This window comes from Akanthomyces muscarius, chromosome 1, assembly GCF_028009165.1.
Source record: "Akanthomyces muscarius strain Ve6 chromosome 1, whole genome shotgun sequence".
Lineage (NCBI taxonomy): Eukaryota > Fungi > Ascomycota > Sordariomycetes > Hypocreales > Cordycipitaceae > Akanthomyces > Akanthomyces muscarius.
Genome location: NC_079241.1, coordinates 1779678 through 1797342, shown reverse-complemented (window position 1 = coordinate 1797342; position 17665 = coordinate 1779678). Strand labels below are relative to the sequence as shown.

At 51.9% G+C, this 17665-nt stretch overlaps 4 protein-coding genes across 4 annotated transcripts; 2 read left to right on the top strand and 2 right to left on the bottom strand.

Annotated features, from left to right (window-relative positions):
* Positions 1–2268: 2268 nt before the first annotated feature.
* LMH87_005557 (uncharacterized protein) lies at positions 2269–6220 on the top strand (the record flags this gene model as incomplete). The annotated part of the gene is made up of 16 exons (XM_056203295.1): positions 2269–2277; positions 2330–3068; positions 3131–3183; positions 3247–3701; positions 3751–3806; positions 3868–4049; positions 4119–4324; positions 4386–4412; positions 4471–4849; positions 4910–4988; positions 5075–5133; positions 5189–5198; positions 5327–5530; positions 5593–5713; positions 5769–5860; positions 5919–6220. 16 exons carry the CDS (start codon positions 2269–2271, stop codon positions 6218–6220), a joined length of 2973 nt encoding a protein of 990 aa, XP_056058768.1.
* Positions 6221–6994: 774 nt separating this feature from the next.
* Positions 6995–8166, bottom strand: LMH87_005556 (uncharacterized protein; the record flags this gene model as incomplete). Its single annotated transcript, XM_056203294.1, has 5 exons — positions 6995–7337; positions 7389–7451; positions 7512–7950; positions 8038–8102; positions 8162–8166. The coding sequence occupies 5 exons, from the start codon at positions 8164–8166 to the stop codon at positions 6995–6997; spliced, it is 915 nt and encodes a 304-aa protein (XP_056058767.1).
* A 6357-nt stretch (positions 8167–14523) lies between these two features.
* LMH87_005555 (uncharacterized protein) lies at positions 14524–15126 on the top strand (the record flags this gene model as incomplete). The annotated part of the gene is made up of 1 exon (XM_056203293.1): positions 14524–15126. One exon carries the CDS (start codon positions 14524–14526, stop codon positions 15124–15126), a length of 603 nt encoding a protein of 200 aa, XP_056058766.1.
* A 143-nt stretch (positions 15127–15269) lies between these two features.
* Positions 15270–17195, bottom strand: LMH87_005554 (uncharacterized protein; the record flags this gene model as incomplete). The annotated part of the gene is made up of 6 exons (XM_056203292.1): positions 15270–15678; positions 15750–16440; positions 16513–16584; positions 16640–16951; positions 17011–17036; positions 17107–17195. 6 exons carry the CDS (start codon positions 17193–17195, stop codon positions 15270–15272), a joined length of 1599 nt encoding a protein of 532 aa, XP_056058765.1.
* Between the last annotated feature and the right edge of the window lie 470 nt (positions 17196–17665).

Here is a 17665-nt window from a genome sequence, read left to right as displayed (position 1 = left end):
CACTAGTTCTGGGCCCTGTAAATCGGGGCTCAAAAGCGCCTAGCCCAGGTAAGCTCATCCCCTAAATGGAACGGCTTCAGTGGATGCTGATTTCTCATAGGTGGAAAATGACTAGAGACATTAGGCATGGCGGAATAATAAAGTTCGAGTGCGGTCTGGGGAACCAAAGGCGAGCATGTCTCAACGTTGATAAAAGGGGCCAAGCCTCTATGTTGTTGGATCATGCTTTCGCGCCAATCTATTTCTTGATTTGGAAGACCGGAAGTGTCAGTCCAGGCCCCGGGAGAAGTGCAAGAGAGATGGTTAACCAGTAAAGTCGGGCCAAAGGCTTCCAGAGTCAGGCCAGCTGTTTGAAGGAGTGATGATACTAGCAGTGGGTTCAAAGTCGACCCTCAAGGATAGTTTCCGTACCTTAACTACTCGAGCCTCGTTGCGGAAAACTGCTTGCGGTCTTGGTCAATAGACGACAGACGGAATGACAAAGGTGTTGATAGCTGACCTCATAGTCACCGTCCGGAACTGCGACCAACGAGCAGATACAATCAATTGACAGCCAGTCATGAGGAGGTGTTATCGTCGCGGATGCGAGAGACATTGCATATACGAGCAAAATCGAGATATTTAATACCATAAACACACAGGAAAATGTACATGAGCGAATCAACTCGAATCTGCACTTGTTGAAATGCCTCTGACGGTCACTAATTAGTCTAGAAGGGGTGGCCGCTATGCTGGCAATCGCGGAAGTTCGGGCACCTTTGGCATTGACGACGAGCGCTCCCACGTCTAGTCTAGGAAATAGTCCAGTTTTTTTTTTTTTTTTTTGCAGTCGCTCAGAGTTCAGAAATAGGCAGCCGATGGGGATCAAAAGATCCGTCTGGTCTGGAATTAGAGGATTGCACGCAAAAAAAAAAAGGCGTTTCTAGCGACAAGGCTACGGGTAGGGGGAAGCCGGGGCGTTGTGCGGGACCAACTACTCAGGCTAGTTACGCGGGGCGCGCGCCTCCAGATAACTAGTACTTTTGATCATTTTGCGAAAAGATGATCGTCATAATTTATGTTTTGGAACTGTTGCCTGCTAAGTAGAACTATACTCTTGCTGGAGGATATCGTCCTCAGCACTGTTACACAGCCACTCCCGGTCGCATTGTCCGTTCACTTGGAAGAGCGTACGGAGTGCTCGGCCGAGACAGCGGCAAGCGCTGAACACAAATGCAACTTAAACAGTGGGCGATTGGAGCAATTTAAACAAGCACACTCAACAGGAAACTGCTCTACAGCTAATACATTGCTAATTCGAGGTCAACAGGCCGCTGTGGTCATGGCAGGTCAGAAGCACTGAGGATTGCTGGTCTTGGGCGATTCGGCACACTGCCTGCATACTTACACATCAAATTGCTCTTTTTTTAATGCTCAAGTCAAATTGATAGCTCCAGTTGAGCTCCGCCAGGCTGAGCCAGTGAGTATTCCGATTGGTGCCAACAAAGCCCTGTAGCCGCCCGAGTCATGTAGATGCGGGAGCCTGGTACAGGGATCGGGAGAGGCGGAGTTCGGCCTCATTACGTTGGAGAGGACTGCGCTGACGAACCCCTTCATCGCGAGGCTTATTCCCGTATTCCGGGCGCCTAAGAATAATTGTTGCACCGAGGGAAATATGGTCAGTAAGTTCGAGCAATTAAATAGACAAGTGATATCAAGCCTCTAGATAATACTGATGTGAAGGCTTGGAATACCGCGGAGCTGGCAGGGCGTGGCTGAGATGCAGCTATACGGCTTGAGAAGCCTAAAGAAGCAAATGGGTATGTCGTACATGCAGCATAAATAGACCAGGCAACGCAGGCCGACCATGTCCATGTGGCTGTCTGAAAGAGGAGAGTTGTTTGGCTATCAGCTTGTGGGGGATTCGCACCACTGAAACGCGAAGGGCCAAATTGTTGGCCGCTCTCTGCTTCCGACGGAGCATCTACTGCAAGGTCAGTATAACTAATGTACGAGAGCCCCCCAGGGCGTCAACGTGGCGTATCATGTGTGTTGCTGTAGCCATTTAATTTTCGCAACCCTGTCACTTCGCCATACCTGCTGCATGACTGCATATGCAAGTCCACAGACAAGGCAGTTTCCCACACCTGCCCTCCACCCAGCGTTATCCCCTGAATGAGAGCCTTCTTACAAGGTATTTTGTACAAGACCACGAACGCATCTCCGTCTCTGTGACACTGCATCTTGCAACACACGTGCAATAGCAGTCTCTATTTCCTCTTGTTAAAAATGACCCAGGTAGCACCAGTTGCATATTTATGTTTCAAAGACAAATGCTAATATTATCAAGCTTCGACTTACTCCTTACAACTCTCGCAATGGCTCTGCGGCAGCAGACAGCAATTCTGCTGGAAGCTCAGCCGACACGCCCTTGCCTTCCGTTGAGCCTTCCGAGTCCGAATTTGTCTTCTCAGGCAGCGAGTCGTCCACATCTCGCCGTGATTTTCACTTCAGAACTCCATCTGTTTCGGTGTCAGTTTCTTCTCCAGAGGAGCAGGAGCCCGCAACGCCCAACTTCACCTGGAGCCCGAATAATGTCATCGTCCGCCAATCCGAAGGCCCTGCCGTGGGAACCATGGCTTTGAACTTGGACCGCCTTCGGATCGCCGACCAAACGCCTCCAAGGCTCAGCGACTCGGCCCGCAATGCAAGGTCCAATTCACAGAATCGTATGTCTGGAGGTCCTGAAACGGCCATCACACTCCACGCCCTTGCTGGCAGTGGCTTCCTGAGCGGTGCTGCTACGCCTCGTTCTTCCAGGAGAAGATCAAGCTCTCGCAATCTAGAGGGCCGCTATGAGATACATGAAGAAGACCCGCCACAGGATGCATTCAATGCGGTAGGTTTTCAGTCTGCGTTTGCGGAAACAAAGTCGCTCGTTGTAGAGTTGAAAAGGGCACTGGCGAGCAGTTCGCTGCACCTAGAGCGTGACTCAGTCATGCATCAACTGCATGCAGAAACAGCTCGCTTGTCAAGCTTCCGGCAAGCTTCCACGCGCAAATTAGGCTTCGTCGGTGACGCCGGAGCCGGTAAGTCGCTTGACTAAACCGCTGATGCGTCGGTCTACAGTAATGAGCTGACACATAGCCAGGCAAAAGCAGTCTTATCAACTCTCTACTAGACATCAAAGGTCTCATTAGATCGGTATGTGGACGGATCAATTCTTTACCCTACACTCTCTCCTTCATTTTTCTAATACCCAATTAGAGTAACAATGGTGCAGCCTGCACTTGCGTGGCTACGGAGTTCCACTTTCATGATCTACCAACCTTCCATATCGAAGTGGAATTGCTTGACGAAAATGAATTGCTTGATCAGCTTGTTCAACTACTTCAATCGTATCGCCACTTTCATCTCAACCAATCCAACATGGATGACGAGGCACAACGAAACGAGTTTGAAAAGCGAGCTCAGCTGGCTGAGGACACGTTCAACTCGATGTTTCGCGGCCGCGTCCCAAGCCAGAGGTTCCTTCTAAAAGAAACTGAAGATAAAGCTAAACGACAATTTCAGGCGTTGATGCAAGATATGCGGCCGTCTTCAACTAGTATGAACAAATTCGGATTGTCTCAGACGAATTGCGAAAATGAGCTGCGTATTTTATCATCATATGTTGCAGACTCTGGCGACCGAGCCGCCTGGCCATATATCCGAAGAATCAAGTAAAATTTTCTGATCGATAACACAAGAACTCATACTGACATATCTTAGAGTCTCTTTAAACGCACACATTTTAAGTAAGGGCTTGGTCCTCGTCGATTTACCTGGTATGCTTAAGTTTTTGACGGGGGTATCCCTTTTCATTTATTTTCTAATTACTCTTTTTAGGCCTGCGAGACTTGAATGCAGCGCGAAGAAATATTACCGAACGGTACCTTCGAGAATGCGATGATATATTTGCTGTTTGTTGCATCGGTCGCGCGACCACTGATCAGAGCGTCCAAGACGTGTTGAGAATGCCGAGACATCGACCCGATACCAATATCGGAGTTGTGTGCACAAAATCAGATGCAAGTCATCGAATGTTGTCTGAGTATCCAATGTGGAATGTTGAAAGCTAATAAACTACACTTGTTCAGGATATTGACAATGATGAGGCCCTCCATGATTGGCAAGGTGAAAGAGGGCAGCGTGTCAGATCAATGCAGGGTGATATCGAAACGGACGAAGAGGAGCATAGAATTCTAAAAGAAGAATATGACGGTTATATCGACGACCGGAACGACCTCACACCCGAGGAAACCACAGAATTTCACGAGATTCTTAGCAAAATGCGTCAGGTTTCGTAAGTCTGCATCACAGCGTTGGACTTCGCCGCTGTTTCAAATCTAATCAAAGGCTTGCAGAGAGCGATTACAGATGAACGAGTTCAGGTGAGTTCATTCTTCACCGCAGCAGGAAATTCACATGCTCATAAAACAACTGTCTCAGACTCGAGTCTTTTCTTATCCAGTCTCGGAATGATCTTGTCTCCGAGAAGCTAGCAGAGCTCTACACCAACGATGTTCCTGATGATGAATTGAAGGTATTTTGTGTGAGCAATCGCATCTACAAGGAGAAGCGAGATTTGCCAAGAAGGGAGGCTCAGAGACATCTGAGACTGAGTGGCATCCCGGCACTGCGCAAATTCTGTATATCCGTGGTATCAGAAAGCCAGTATCGAGCGGCTAGCCGGTTCATGACAGACAATGTCCCTGCTGTCATAGCACGTGTGGAGCTTTGGCTTCAGTCCGGCGCTGATACGGTGGACGCTGAACGAAAGCTGGCCATCACACGCACGCTAGATGAAATGGAGGGCCAGTTGGTTTCGGTACTTCTGCCCACACTATGAGAGACAGATAGCTTCAAATAACTAATGCTGTGATTACAGAGCTTGCTCCAACGCAATTCACCTGTTCATCAGCTGTCGCGCCAATTGATCCAGCATTTTCGGACACATATATGCGACCGTAAGTTCCGATTGCATATTCGGAATTGCTGCTCAAGAAAGCATCCTTGACGACCGCAGCGTCTTTCTAACTCGGCCTTTCATTAGGGCAGCATGTGGGCTCATGGAGCGCAGCAGCTCAAGCTGCCGGTCGGAGCTGGGGGACTGTAAGTCTCCTCATCAACTATTGGCTTTCATCGCACTGACAAAGATACGAAATAGTGGCATCACAGTTCGTAATTTCCTCATCGCTTCTCATTTCAAACCCACTTTTCTCTTCCTTCTTCAGATTTGCTTGACCTGTCATTTTATTTCTTCTTCATTTTTTCCCTCCCAACTGCTATACTGACTCCCTCATAGATTCCTACGCGGCATTTTGCCGCCAATTCGGAAACTACGCAACGCCTGCTGCTGGGCGACATGACTGGAATATGGAGGCCATGGAAGCAATGGCCAGCCAGATGGCTACACCATGGCGGGGATTAGAAGAGTATACGCGAAGCCATAAGGACGCGATCACCGAATTCATCGATTCGCCAATGGACTCAGCAGCTCAGCTTTTGGGTAAGCAGCACCAAGAGAAGATGCTGGCAATATTTATCCATGACGCTAATGATTTGCGACAGAAGCTGAACTGGGTGGCGACCTTGCTGCCCTCGCTCTGTTGCGTCGAGCTTTGTTAACTGGGCAGCGCTCACTGACACGCGGTGTTGAAGATGCGTTCGCGCACGTCGAAATGGACCTCAGGTAAGGGGGGTAACACAGCCAGGTATTTATGAAATCTCTTGCTCATAATGTACAGAACTCTTCACACAGACGGACTTTCGAGCTTGAGAACCTCGTTCTTTGGAACAGCATTGGAATCAACGTACGAGGAGTGCAATCAAGAATACGGTACGCAGCCAATTCCTAGTGTCCCGTGTTTGATGGTACTGACAGTTTCACTCAAAAGGCACGGGAAGTCATGCAAGGCGAAGGACCATTATGGATGGGAAACTTTCTAGGGAATCCCTTTTCACAAACATCTTGGACCAGATGAGAGACAAATTCGCCATTCTTGCCCATTCCTGGCAGGACAGCGTCACTGATGCGGTAAACTCGTACCTAGATACGATCCACAGTACTCTGGAGCTTGTCAGAGACGAGAACACTGCGGAAGAGAGCCAGCGTGACCAGGCGTTCCACGGCCGAGTAAGTGACGCCGTACGACGAGCAAACAGTGATATTCAACGTATCCATCGAAGTATTCTGTAGAAAGTCAGAGATTGAATACAAATTGACAGTTGAGTTACATGGAATAAACCCTACGTTCAGTATTGTTTTTATTCGTATTAGTTCTGTAGCAAAAGATTTTGCTACTTCAGAAACGCCCGCACATAATCACGCACACTCGTTGCAGTAAATTTAAGGAGCCAGCGTGCATAATAGAGTTCGTTCTTTTCTTATCGGGAAGATATTTGGCCATGCAAGAAGTGTAGCATTAATCTTCTGCCGATGCTACTTCAGATCCTGGCCGCAAAGTCCCGCTCTGGAGAATAGGGAGAGGATGGGGAATCGGTACACTGCAAAAATAGGAAAAACATTCAGCACATGCGCACCTCCGGCTCATTGTCTGGTAGATAGGTTTGGGATTAAAACAATTGACGCATTGCTATATACGGGGAAGCAAGGATTTTTGTGGCGCCAGATAAGTTCCGCGCATCTCGGATCAGCTTCTGCTTGGCGCAGCTGGCGATCGAAAGCCATCCCGACGTGGGCAGGCTGGCCTGCAGCGGCCCTGTGCCAGTAAAATAACAAAAAAGTCCACCAAATACCAATAAAAGAATAAATAGAGACGGCAAAACTCCTCCCAAAGCTGTCAAAAAGAAAACAATAACACACAGCTGAGGGATTTGAGCGCGGAATGCACGCACAAAGTGCTCCCAGCCTTCTATTCGGCTGCATATGTACGGGGTGTTGGGGAAATATACGGGGTTTTTTTTTTTCGTCTCTCGTCGCCTACTCTGGCAGCGTGTCTGACTCTGCAGGTCAAGCACTGCTGCTTCCAGGAGTTCTTCGCTTGCACTTGTCGTGCAGCATATGCCCATTCCGAGCCGTAGTTCTAGTAAATTCCGCGCCACAGTTTGGGCAGGTTGCTTTGGCGGCCTGACCAGACTTTTCACGCTGATGGCGCAGCAGATTACTGAACGTGGAGAACTGGCGTCCGTTGCATCCATGGTCCCAGCATCGGGGCTTCGGTCGGCTCGATGATGCTCCGGAAGGAGAAGCATCAGGAGCCGTAGCTGAAGGACTTGGTGGCATTTGATGCATCAAGCTGCTTTCTTGGGCGTGGGGCACTGAAGACGCCGGCTGATAGCCTGTTCTCATGCCGCTACTGATTTTGTCAGCATGATTGAAAGAAATCGAAGCAAAGGAAACGCACCCAAACTCGCTTGCACCGAGATATCCGTTGGAGTAGTCGATGGGAAGGTGGTACGATTGCGGACTATTCTGTAGGTTAGCGACGCATGTTCCCTGATGAATCGTCTGATGCATTGAATCGTACAGTGGCTGCTGATATGATAGCGAGTACCCGTGTGAGTGTTCCGACGAGGTTGGGCTGTAAGACGGCATGTATGAAGATGTTGGCATCAATTGTGGCGATTCAGCGATCAACGGCACGGTCGTGTGAGTCGTCGGGTTGTAGACAGCAAGTCCCAGATTCCCGATGGTATCGGTTGGGCTCATAATGGCCGAATCGGCGTACGAAGAGTTGCTGTAGCGGCGTAATCTGGCGTTGAGGCGGGAGTCTCTGCGAACACGGTCTTGCTGACGCTTCAGGCTGTGGTGATCTGGCGCGAAAGAGAAGGATGGGCTGGAGGCTGATGATTTTGCGCTGATAGGAGACATGGTGCCACCGTCGCTTGTCTGGCCCACGACACTGAAATCGTCTCCAAACATAATGTCGTCAAAATGGTGGTGTTGGTGGTGCTGGGAACGGGGTTCTGTTGTTGGAGTAGGCCGACCGTTAGCAAGGGCGGCCGCTAGCAGTGGCAATATTTGAGTCGAGGAGAGCGCTATTTCCCACTTACCATGCCAGGACAAGCCACTTTTGCTTCCAATCATTGAACCGGGATCCAATGACAAGGCTATGGCGCTGTAGCCTGGTTAGCACTGGGGGGCTGGGGCTTCGGGATCGGGGGCGGCCCTACTCACCTCATTCTGATGTGGGTAGACTGGATTCAATGCAAAAAAAAGATATTCGAAATGCTTTTTTTTGTGAATCGAGTCGTCCTGAAGGGGGACGAAGGTAAAATTGCAAGTATGAAAAGGTGAGCCAGTTCTGGTGAGTTAAGGCCTGCGGTCCGCTGAGTGTCGGCCGTATGCAAATGTGGCAGACTCCGCGGGGGTGCAAACTGGGAAGGGCGGCTGCTTTTGCAGAAGTGCGTGGCTACCACCGGCAAGGTTAACTGCAGCAAGTACTCGGTGGCTGGAGTTGACCAGTCGTCTTGTACAAGGCTTGCTGCGAGCAGTCTCGAGGCACTTTGTATGAGAGTGACACTCAAAGGCTTGTTGTGTTGAAGACCTTCGTCCTCTTTCTGTGTAGACGATCGTATTGTAGGACAGGCTGCGCGATATGGAGGAGATATGGAGAAGAAATCGCAAATCATTGACATGGGAACGCCAGAGTGATGCCAGGAACCGGCAGTCGGCGAGACCTGAGAGGCTTATATGGAGTTTGTCGAGTTGGCCAGGCGGACATGTTCTTCCCAGCTTGGTATAGGATGATTAGAGTCAAGATTGCATCGCGCACTCTTGGAACGGGGCGGCGTGGCAAGACCAGGGCCGAGCATGGCAACATGGAGCCCATTCGAGTGCGAGCCTGAGTGGTGTGGGGGCTATTAAAGAATTGTTGCATGGCCGAGGAGGTGTGTCGCGCAACCTGCGAAGGAGGGGGGTGTAAGAGCCAGAAGAGCCTTTGAAGAGAGAGGGGGGTCAGAAACTCCATCATCGTCTAGCTAGCCTGTCACATTATTCGGGAAACCAAAACTAGCTACAGGTGGTCCAGGCCAGAAGCTCTCTCTGTCGGCCTCGCTTGTCATCAATCGGCCATTACCAAGTATAAACAAACTGTGGTGCCATTGTTGGTGCAAGTTCGGGAGGGCCAAAAATGATGGACAGGGACAGGGTTGTCGACCTCGACGCCAGCTTTCGGAGCGTGGGCTCGGCGCTACCTAACGAGCAGCTGCACGCTCCCCTCCTTGACAAAGGTACCAAGCCAAGCCCATTTGCCATCCAGCCAGCTGAGGGTCGAAGCAAGCCCTGCCCAACGGGGTTTAACAAGCCAGCTGCCAGCTCCCATGCTTGTTGGCAGACTGCGTCGTTGTGTGGAGATGGTGTCCACCATCGCCGTCCAGTAGTTAACATACGGGTTGGATTTTAAACGGACAGAAGCAAAAGAAAAGCCACCACCGCCCTAGCAGGTGCTGGCGCCACCCCCGGAGCCGCTGCGTGGTTCCCCTCGCCTTTAACCCATCATCATTAGTCGAGCGAATGAGAGCGGGTTGGGTGGTTGCATTCACTAGCGGCGCAACTAATGGCCAACCTTAGTGAGCTGCTGCTTTCATATGTGGCTGCTTCATGGGCGGTGCGGCCGCAAGATGCGGAACTCCTGGCCACGTTATTGCTACCACACTTTTTTCTGGTCGTGGCGTAGTGCCGGAACAGGGCTCGAGAGACGACAAAGAGAGGCAGCCGTCTCACGCCCTCCTTCTGCAGGCCCCACGGTCACTAGGCAAAAAGTCAAAAAGAAAAATTGGTAGTTCCGCAACCACATGAGCTGCCCGCGTGCCACGGAGCCGAAGCGGCTGAGGGGGACCCTCCATCGGACAAACTGGCTGCGAAGGTAATCCGATCGGGCCATGATAAATGAGGGCAAAGGAGCGAAACGGCCGCGGCGGGGGATATGCCCCCCTTCGTTGTTTTGAGCTATTGTTGTACCAGTAGCTATGATATCCGGGCAATGAGAATACGCAGAGCTCTCTGTAACCCGAGCCGGCGGCTTTGCTGTTTAATAAACAGAAATGGCAGGCAAGTTGGCAAGCAATGCCAATAACAGCACCATTACGACCAGTACAAAAAGTTATGCACGTCTTTTTGGCAGATGGGTCTCACCCATGTAGAACTCTCCCCACAAAGCTCCGTCGGTTCTTTGTACCTGTTCTACGCTAAGACAGACGTTAACGATGGGTGGCAAGGGCTGGGCTTGCCCTGTCAACCAGACCTTATTCTTAAGAAGCTCGCAGGACGACCCGGATCATCCTGGAAGGCGTGCGTACCTGACGGCCCAATCACCAAGGTCACCTCGCTCAATCAGTCTAGTTGCTAGTTTGCAAACAAGGTGCTGCCCGGCGCCAGCCTCGATGAATGGCCCCTGTCTGGCGTAAGCCGCCACAGCAACCATGTGAATGAACGAACTACGGTACTAGCTGCAACCACCGGGCCACACCACCACGGACGGTGACGCCTGGCTCTCCCTTGTCCACTTGCCTGCCTAGCAGGTGGTGGCTCGGTTTTTTCTCTCCCCTCCTGTCACTTTGTTTGGCTGCTTCTGATGCATGGCGCTGGGCTACATGTGGAAGCTGTTACCCCCGACCCTCCATCACAATGCTCGCGCGCGCGCGGGCGGCCGCAAATTGGAAAGAAGAAAAAGAGGGCGGTTCTGCTTTGCCAGAAGAACCCCCCCCCTCCCCGTTGGAAAATCGCCCATGCGGCCGGAAGATCCTTCCATCTTCCCTGGTGTGCGAAAAGCTGGGACTCAACAGGGCGAATGCTACCAAACGGCAACAGGAACGAAAGAACTGGGACTCCCTTCTCATCCCAATGCGCAGCCCTACCGCGCGCAAGGGCCGCACCACACTGTCCCGTTCATTCCAACGTAGCAAGGGGGCCGGCCCACCGGGTGCAGCTATTTTGGTCTCGCGCCCGCTGCGGATTGAAGCCGGGGGGCCAAGGCCAAACAGGGGGCGCTGGTCTGACGATGACAGGGTTGGTGGCTGGCTATCACTCGACGGGTTAGCGGGCCGGAGCAAAAACCCGTCATTCTGGGGCTGGTTGTTACTGGTGTTTGCTTTCTGGAGGTCCCGTCGCTCTGATGGAATGGCGAGTCCTGCGGCAACCTCCGCTCCCGTCGTCGCCATGAACAAAGATCTAATTCTAGGAAACATGGTGTCGCTCTAAAGGTAACTGTCCGGTTCGGCTCACTTTCCACTAGCGTGCCGTCGGCATGAATTAATGTCACAATCCTTTGGCGCTCCAGCCCATTTCTGAGATGGCGTGTGATCACAGATCAGTGCAAAATCCGCCCGCGATGGAGAGCCGAGGCTGCATTTTGGTCAGGTACAATCTTCCTTTGTGTTCCGGAACTGTCTCTCATGTCTTACTTGCCAAGACAATGTCCCCATTGAGTTCTGCAAAGAAGCACTTGCAGAAGAGCGCGTCATGTCAGCATCTTTTCTGGACACTAAAATGGCCACCGGAAATGTGGTCGGCGGCGAAGGCAGCCCCCGTCGTAGGCTGGTTATGGTCAACACCGACTAAAAACCACCGGTTGTCAGCGCCTAGTTTTACACTTTTTTTCTCTTGTTTTCGTTTCCGACGCTGGAGGCCTGGGGGCGCGGTGCCTTTCCTAAATCGTCTTGCTGTCATCATGGCTGGCAAGCGGAAGGGCATTGAATCCGCCAGAGCCTGAGTAAGGACGCTGTTTTCTCACCCACGCCCCTCCCCCGAACCATATTTCCATTATACTAGAGCAATTATGGTTTAGTGACGGGTCCTATCGAAAATCATTGTTGAGCGGCTTGCAATCGAATACCCAAAACCATATCTGCAAATAGTTGCGACAGATCAACAACCAGCTTTGGCGTTTGAAATGAGATAAGCCTGGACGTGTATCCTGAAAAGCCACCTATAGCATGGCGGATCTTTCCTGATTCCAATGGTCCTCATTACGGGATGTTTCTTTTACGGATTTTTTTTTCCTAGTGAGGGGCGAGGCCAGATTCGAAACTCACCGAGTTCATGGTTACATCTCGGCGAACGTGGTGTAAGCAGCATCGGCTGGAAAGCACATGAGGCAGGTTGTTCGTCGCCTGCAAGTGTATACAGATGAACTAACTAAAAGTTGCCTGATCCGATTCGGCAGTGAGCTTGTGTGTCGTGCCCTTTGTTGACCTGCTGTGGAATCAAGCCACCGCATTGTCAGACTCCAACAGCCGTGATAAGTGCATCGGAGTCGCCGGCGGGCAAAGGATGGGATTTACAGTTGCTCTGCCTATTTCAGCAAATGGATAAAAGAATGTCTGCATGGGTTTGTAATAGATCCCCATTGCGGCATTATTTTTTTCAGTCTTTTTCGGCTTTGACTACTTGCGACCTTGACCGAGTTTCGATTGTAGGCCAGAACCAGCCAAAAGGGCTCCGAAAAGCCATTAATGTCCAGCTCAACGAGTCGAAAAGGGAATTCCAGTAACTTGGAATTCTTGGCGCATATTTACGGCTATCGCAGTGTTTGAAAGGGGAGTTTTACGATGGTGCAAGCTCAGAATCTTGCCTATTCCTCGCTTCATCGCCAGCCTAGCCCCCACAAGGCTCGGCGTTATACTGAGGGCGGCCAGGATATCTCGCCGAAGACAGTGAGCCACATGCGCCTTGAAGATACTCTCAGGGGCCGATTTGGTGTTTTTTTCGATCCTCTCTAACTCATGTTGCATCCGGTATGCTTCTCCACGTTTGCCTTGTCGTTGGCACTGACGGTGAACAGCCAGCTCTTCTACGCACACTCCCCTTGCCTTCAGAAGTTCTCGGATGAACAACTACTCAAGGCTCGACTGGATTAAGTTTGTTTGAATATTCTTTCGGCAAATTCCGCCATGTTACATTTGGTCAAAACGGTTGTTCGGCAACACGAATTCGGGACCGAAGATGCCAAAATCTTCCACCGCCGCATCTGATTTGCTCTTCGACACTGTAGTCCTACCAAAGAACAATAGAAACAAAGAACTAGATCCTATACTCACTTAAATCATTTATTTTCCTATTTTAGCTAAGCCAATAAGCCTTTGGCCGGTAGTGCTTGCATGGAGCATCGCATATCGCACGCCACCCGCTGTGGTCCTCTCCAACTCCACGCGTTGAGTCTCGTCCATCACATCGTCCTTGTTAGTTGCAGCCTCACTGTTCCGCACCCACTTGATCCGCTCCATCTGAAAATTATATCCCAACTCTCGGTGTTAGGACTTGTCGGTGTGGAGAGACTAGTTATGAGGCTCGCAATCCCCCCGTCGAGAAGGATTCATCGGTGTCTCGCGACCTCAGCAAGGGTATCGACTAATGTTGCCCGAGAGGTACGGGTCTAGATCACTCAGGGCGGAATCACGAAATCCTGCATGGCTGCAAAGCACGGTGTTCTGCAGGCCGAAGAGCCAGTGTTGTTCTTCGGGGGTTGCCGACGGGAGCGAGGTTGAGATGGCAATGAACGGGGTGGAAATCGAGTTAACAATCAAGAACATCGCTGCCAAATACAGAATCACTCCGATCTTCCCCACTAGCATGCTCTCACTATTCTCCCAAGGCGATTGCCCTCAATTGATATTGGCCTTGCATTAGCCGTTGCTTTTCTTTCAATAATGCATCATGTGGTACTCAACCAGGGAATGTGAACGCTTTCTCGCTCACACAGAACTAGTGATAGTATCACTCGTTTGGGTTCCCAAGAAGGGAAAGCTTCCGGTACCTGTAGAACTTCCCGATTTCTGCAGCCGTGCTGCTCGAGTAGAACTCGGGTTGATTGGCCGGGGGCGACGGTCGCCGGGTCGCGGGATATCAGTTTGCCTCCACAGCGGGAACAAGGCTGCCAGCCTTGTTAGGTTCAAATCAACATAGATGACCAATTGCATCGTTTGTTCGTTTAGAGAAGGCGACGTGCCAAGACTGAAGGATCTAAACAACGATTCAGAAACTTGTGGCCGCGATTGCTCTACGGGATACCAAAAATGGTTCAGTCGAAGTGTGCAATGTCGCACCCTACATGCTGTCGGAGAGATTACGTAATCACAAGCGTGAGGCCATCACGGGTTCTCGCGTCGCGGGGGCCAGCATCTTCTTTACCGAGAAACTGAGTGTTGCGCACTATATCGGCAAGGAACGAGCTTCAGAACGACATTACTCTAACTGGGTTCTGGGAAATCGAGCGACTGGCCCGATTTTGCCCACTGTGAGGATCCGTTTCTTTAGGCCGAGGCACACTGTGTCCTTTCATATCGGCAAACAGGCAGCAGTAGCGTGATCTGGTTTCTCCGACAAGAACGATCTAGAGGCACTAAAAAACGTCCCGACTTACCCTGGCGCGTCTATTCTCACTCATAGAACGTGGCATCATCTCCGCATCGACAGCCTCAACGTCCTTGTCTTCCGGCCGGTCCATTTTTCTCTCCCTCAGCCGACCGCCATTCACCTCGCTCAACACCCCGAAACCAGGCTCGGCCAGAAACAAAAAGTTTCCCCGGACAGCAGCAGCCATGTCTTCCTTTATGGTCGAGCTGTGGGAGTCCATCTTCGTTCCTGGGCCCACGCCCGTGATCCTGCGCGCGACCAACGCCACCTTCGCCGCGCTCCAGGTCACGCTGTTTGCGCTCCTTGTCAGCACATACAGCATCCACTTTGTGATCCTTTCCGTCCTCTCCGCCGGCCTGTGGTGGTCCATCAACTGGTTCGCAGCCGAGTTGGCGGCCGCGAAAGCACGTGGGGATATTCCTGCTGGCGACGGCGACGACGCCGGCGGCGGCGACCCGGCTCCCGCCGACGGCAAGAAAGTCGCCGGGCAGACGGCTACGACGGCGGCGGCACCGGCACCAACAGCGCCCAAGGAGAACAGCGATGAGGATACCGAGGTGGAGAGCCAGGCAAAGCAGCGAGGCAGGAAGAGTAAGAAGAAGAGCAAAGGCAATGTTGCTGGCGTGGCCAAATCATCGGCAGATGTCGAAGCGGTCGAGGCAAAGGGAGAATTGAAGCATCGTGTGGCGTCCCTGTCGGACTCGACAGGCTTCACGTCCCAGTCGAGTGTCAGCACCGAGGACGAGTGGGAGAAGGTCTCAGAGAGTGAGAACGACAAGACCAAGTAATGATTACATGAGAAGGATATGGCTTTCTTTATTACATCAGGTTTGCAGAGCGTATATAATTAAGCGGATCACAATCAGCTTGATACAATGTCTACTATGTGCTGTGAAAAGCACAACAGCCCGATATTCCAAGACCAAGTTTTCTACTCCAAGCTCCTTAATCTTCTCGTAACAAACGCAGAAACAATTGTGCTCAGCGCACCGATGAAAAGGCAGACAGAAATCGCATTTGGCCCTGTGGGCGCCGCAGGAGGTGTCACCTTGTCATCAGCACCCAACTCTCGGCTCTTGCCTGGCTCTAGCAGGGCAAAGACAATCATGGAGATGAAGGTGCCTACAAACTGCGGCAGCGTGCTGTATACGTTGAGGATGCCAAAGTAAATACCAGAGAGCTCCGCGGAAGATTCCTCGCCCTGTGAGCCCTCGCCCAGGACCGTCATTTCAATATCCTGGTTCGGCACTGGGCGATAGGCAGAGGCGCCTTCGCTTGCGAGTTTATTGACCTCGATACCGAGAAAGGCGCTTGGCGCCCATCCTGCGATTGCCCATGGACTAGATTCAACATTTGGTCAGCATACTGCGCCCGTCACCGCCTGCCAAGCAACAAAAAGGACAATACGTACACTGCGCAAAGACACACCAACACTGTGGCGAAGCGATAACTTGTAGCAAAGGGGGCGAACAACATGGCTATCGCAAAGAGAACATGCCCGCAGATCCAGGTCGTCAACAGATCGGGCCGTCTCCCCTCGCAAAACTTGAGCACCGGCGCGAGAGTCGGGTGCGGGCGCTGCGTGTACGGCGCCTCGTCCGGGGACCGCACGAGGAGCGGGAGCACCAGCGACCCCGTCAGCGTAATCATGGACGACAGCACAAACGCTTGGCTGCCGATGCGGCCAATGTCGCCGAGCGTGTCGCCCGTCTTGGCCGACTCGGGGGCGTCGTAGCGAAAGTACGTCTCGCCGACCCAGGTGGTGCTGTAGAAGAGGAACGGGAACCAGCCAATCCAGGACCAGAACTGCGCCCAGCAGATGGCGCGGATGCGCGGCGGCAGGTGCCGGATCGTGCCGTAGATCTGCGTGACGACCTGGAATCGGTTTCGCTGCTGCGGCTTGCCCTTGAGGACGTCTGGGAGGAGCACCTTTTCGCTCACGGCCCAGCAGGTCACGGCCGTGGTGCCGAGAATGGCCAGCACGGCAATGATGGTGAGCAGCTTGAACTGCGTATCGCCAAACGTGGTGCCTAGGATTCGAACGAGGTCAACGGCGCCACCGGCGTAGCCAACGACGTTGCCAATGGCAGACATGCGACTGGCTAACGGAGGAGAAAAGGTCGGCAGGATTAGCATAAGAACAAAGGATCAAACTAGCTGCTCTGCGGACGTACCCCAGGCGGCGCCAGACTGTTGCTTCTCGATAGGAAGTGTATCGACAATGAGACTGCGCGAGCACGACATTACTGTTTTCACTAGATTAGCCGAATGCTTCACTGCCAAACTGGGAGTTCATCTCACCAGCGTTGATGGCGAAATCTACGACGTAGATGGCCAGCACGGCCAGAAAGATTGTGGGAATCCTGGCGGCTTCCGCATCTGCTATGAAAAAGGTCACAATTTCCTTTGTGAAACCCAAAACAAGCATGGCAACAGCCACAATCGCCGCCCCAAGCACCATCATGGGTCTTCGGCGGCCCCATTTCGACGTGTTCTCGTCCGAAAGGACGCCAATCACGGGCTGGACAATGAGGCCCGACAGGGGCCCGGCAATCCACACCATGGACGTGTTGCTCTTGCTGAGGCCCAAGCTCAGCAGATATGGGGTGCAGTCTAGTTGCATAGTCAGTTGGGCAAGCTCCCTCTGCGGAGGATCCAGTCTGTCAACTTACACGTCATCTCAACGCCCCATGTAAATCTGCACAGCGCATGTTAGATGCAGGTTTCTGTGGCACTTGGCGCTTCAAGAAGTTAGGCTTTCTACTTACGTGATGCCGATGGTGCAGAATGTGAGCAGCACCATGCGCATGGTCTCACTCGAGCCCCTGATGGACGACTCGCCCGCAAAGGCGGCCATGGTCGCGGGGGTTTGCCTCACAGCGAGGATGCCAAAAAGCGCGTGTAAAGAGCAGCAGTCATAGAAATCACCAGAAAACAGACAGAATCGAGAGACAGCTCGCGGTATTGATGGACTGTGTTACGTTGGCCTCACCAGCCAGCTCGTAGGTAGACTTGCGCCTCTCTCTAGTGTGATGAGTGCGTGTACTGTAGCGTGTCGTTTCCAAACTCGTAGCGGCGCGGTCAAGAAATGAGCAATGGATGTCTTCTGGCCGAGTCTGATCAAAAACGAATAAATAGAGCAAAGTGAGATACAGCAAATGATGAATCGAGGATACAAATGGAGTGATGTAATGTGTTGAAATAAGGAGGTTCACAGAGACACCTGCAACCAGCCTTTTCAGCCGCTAGACGGTGCGCCACTTTTCCGCGCCCAGAAGTGATGAACGCTCTTTGGTTCGAGAGGGATTCTTCAATATTATTTGTGTA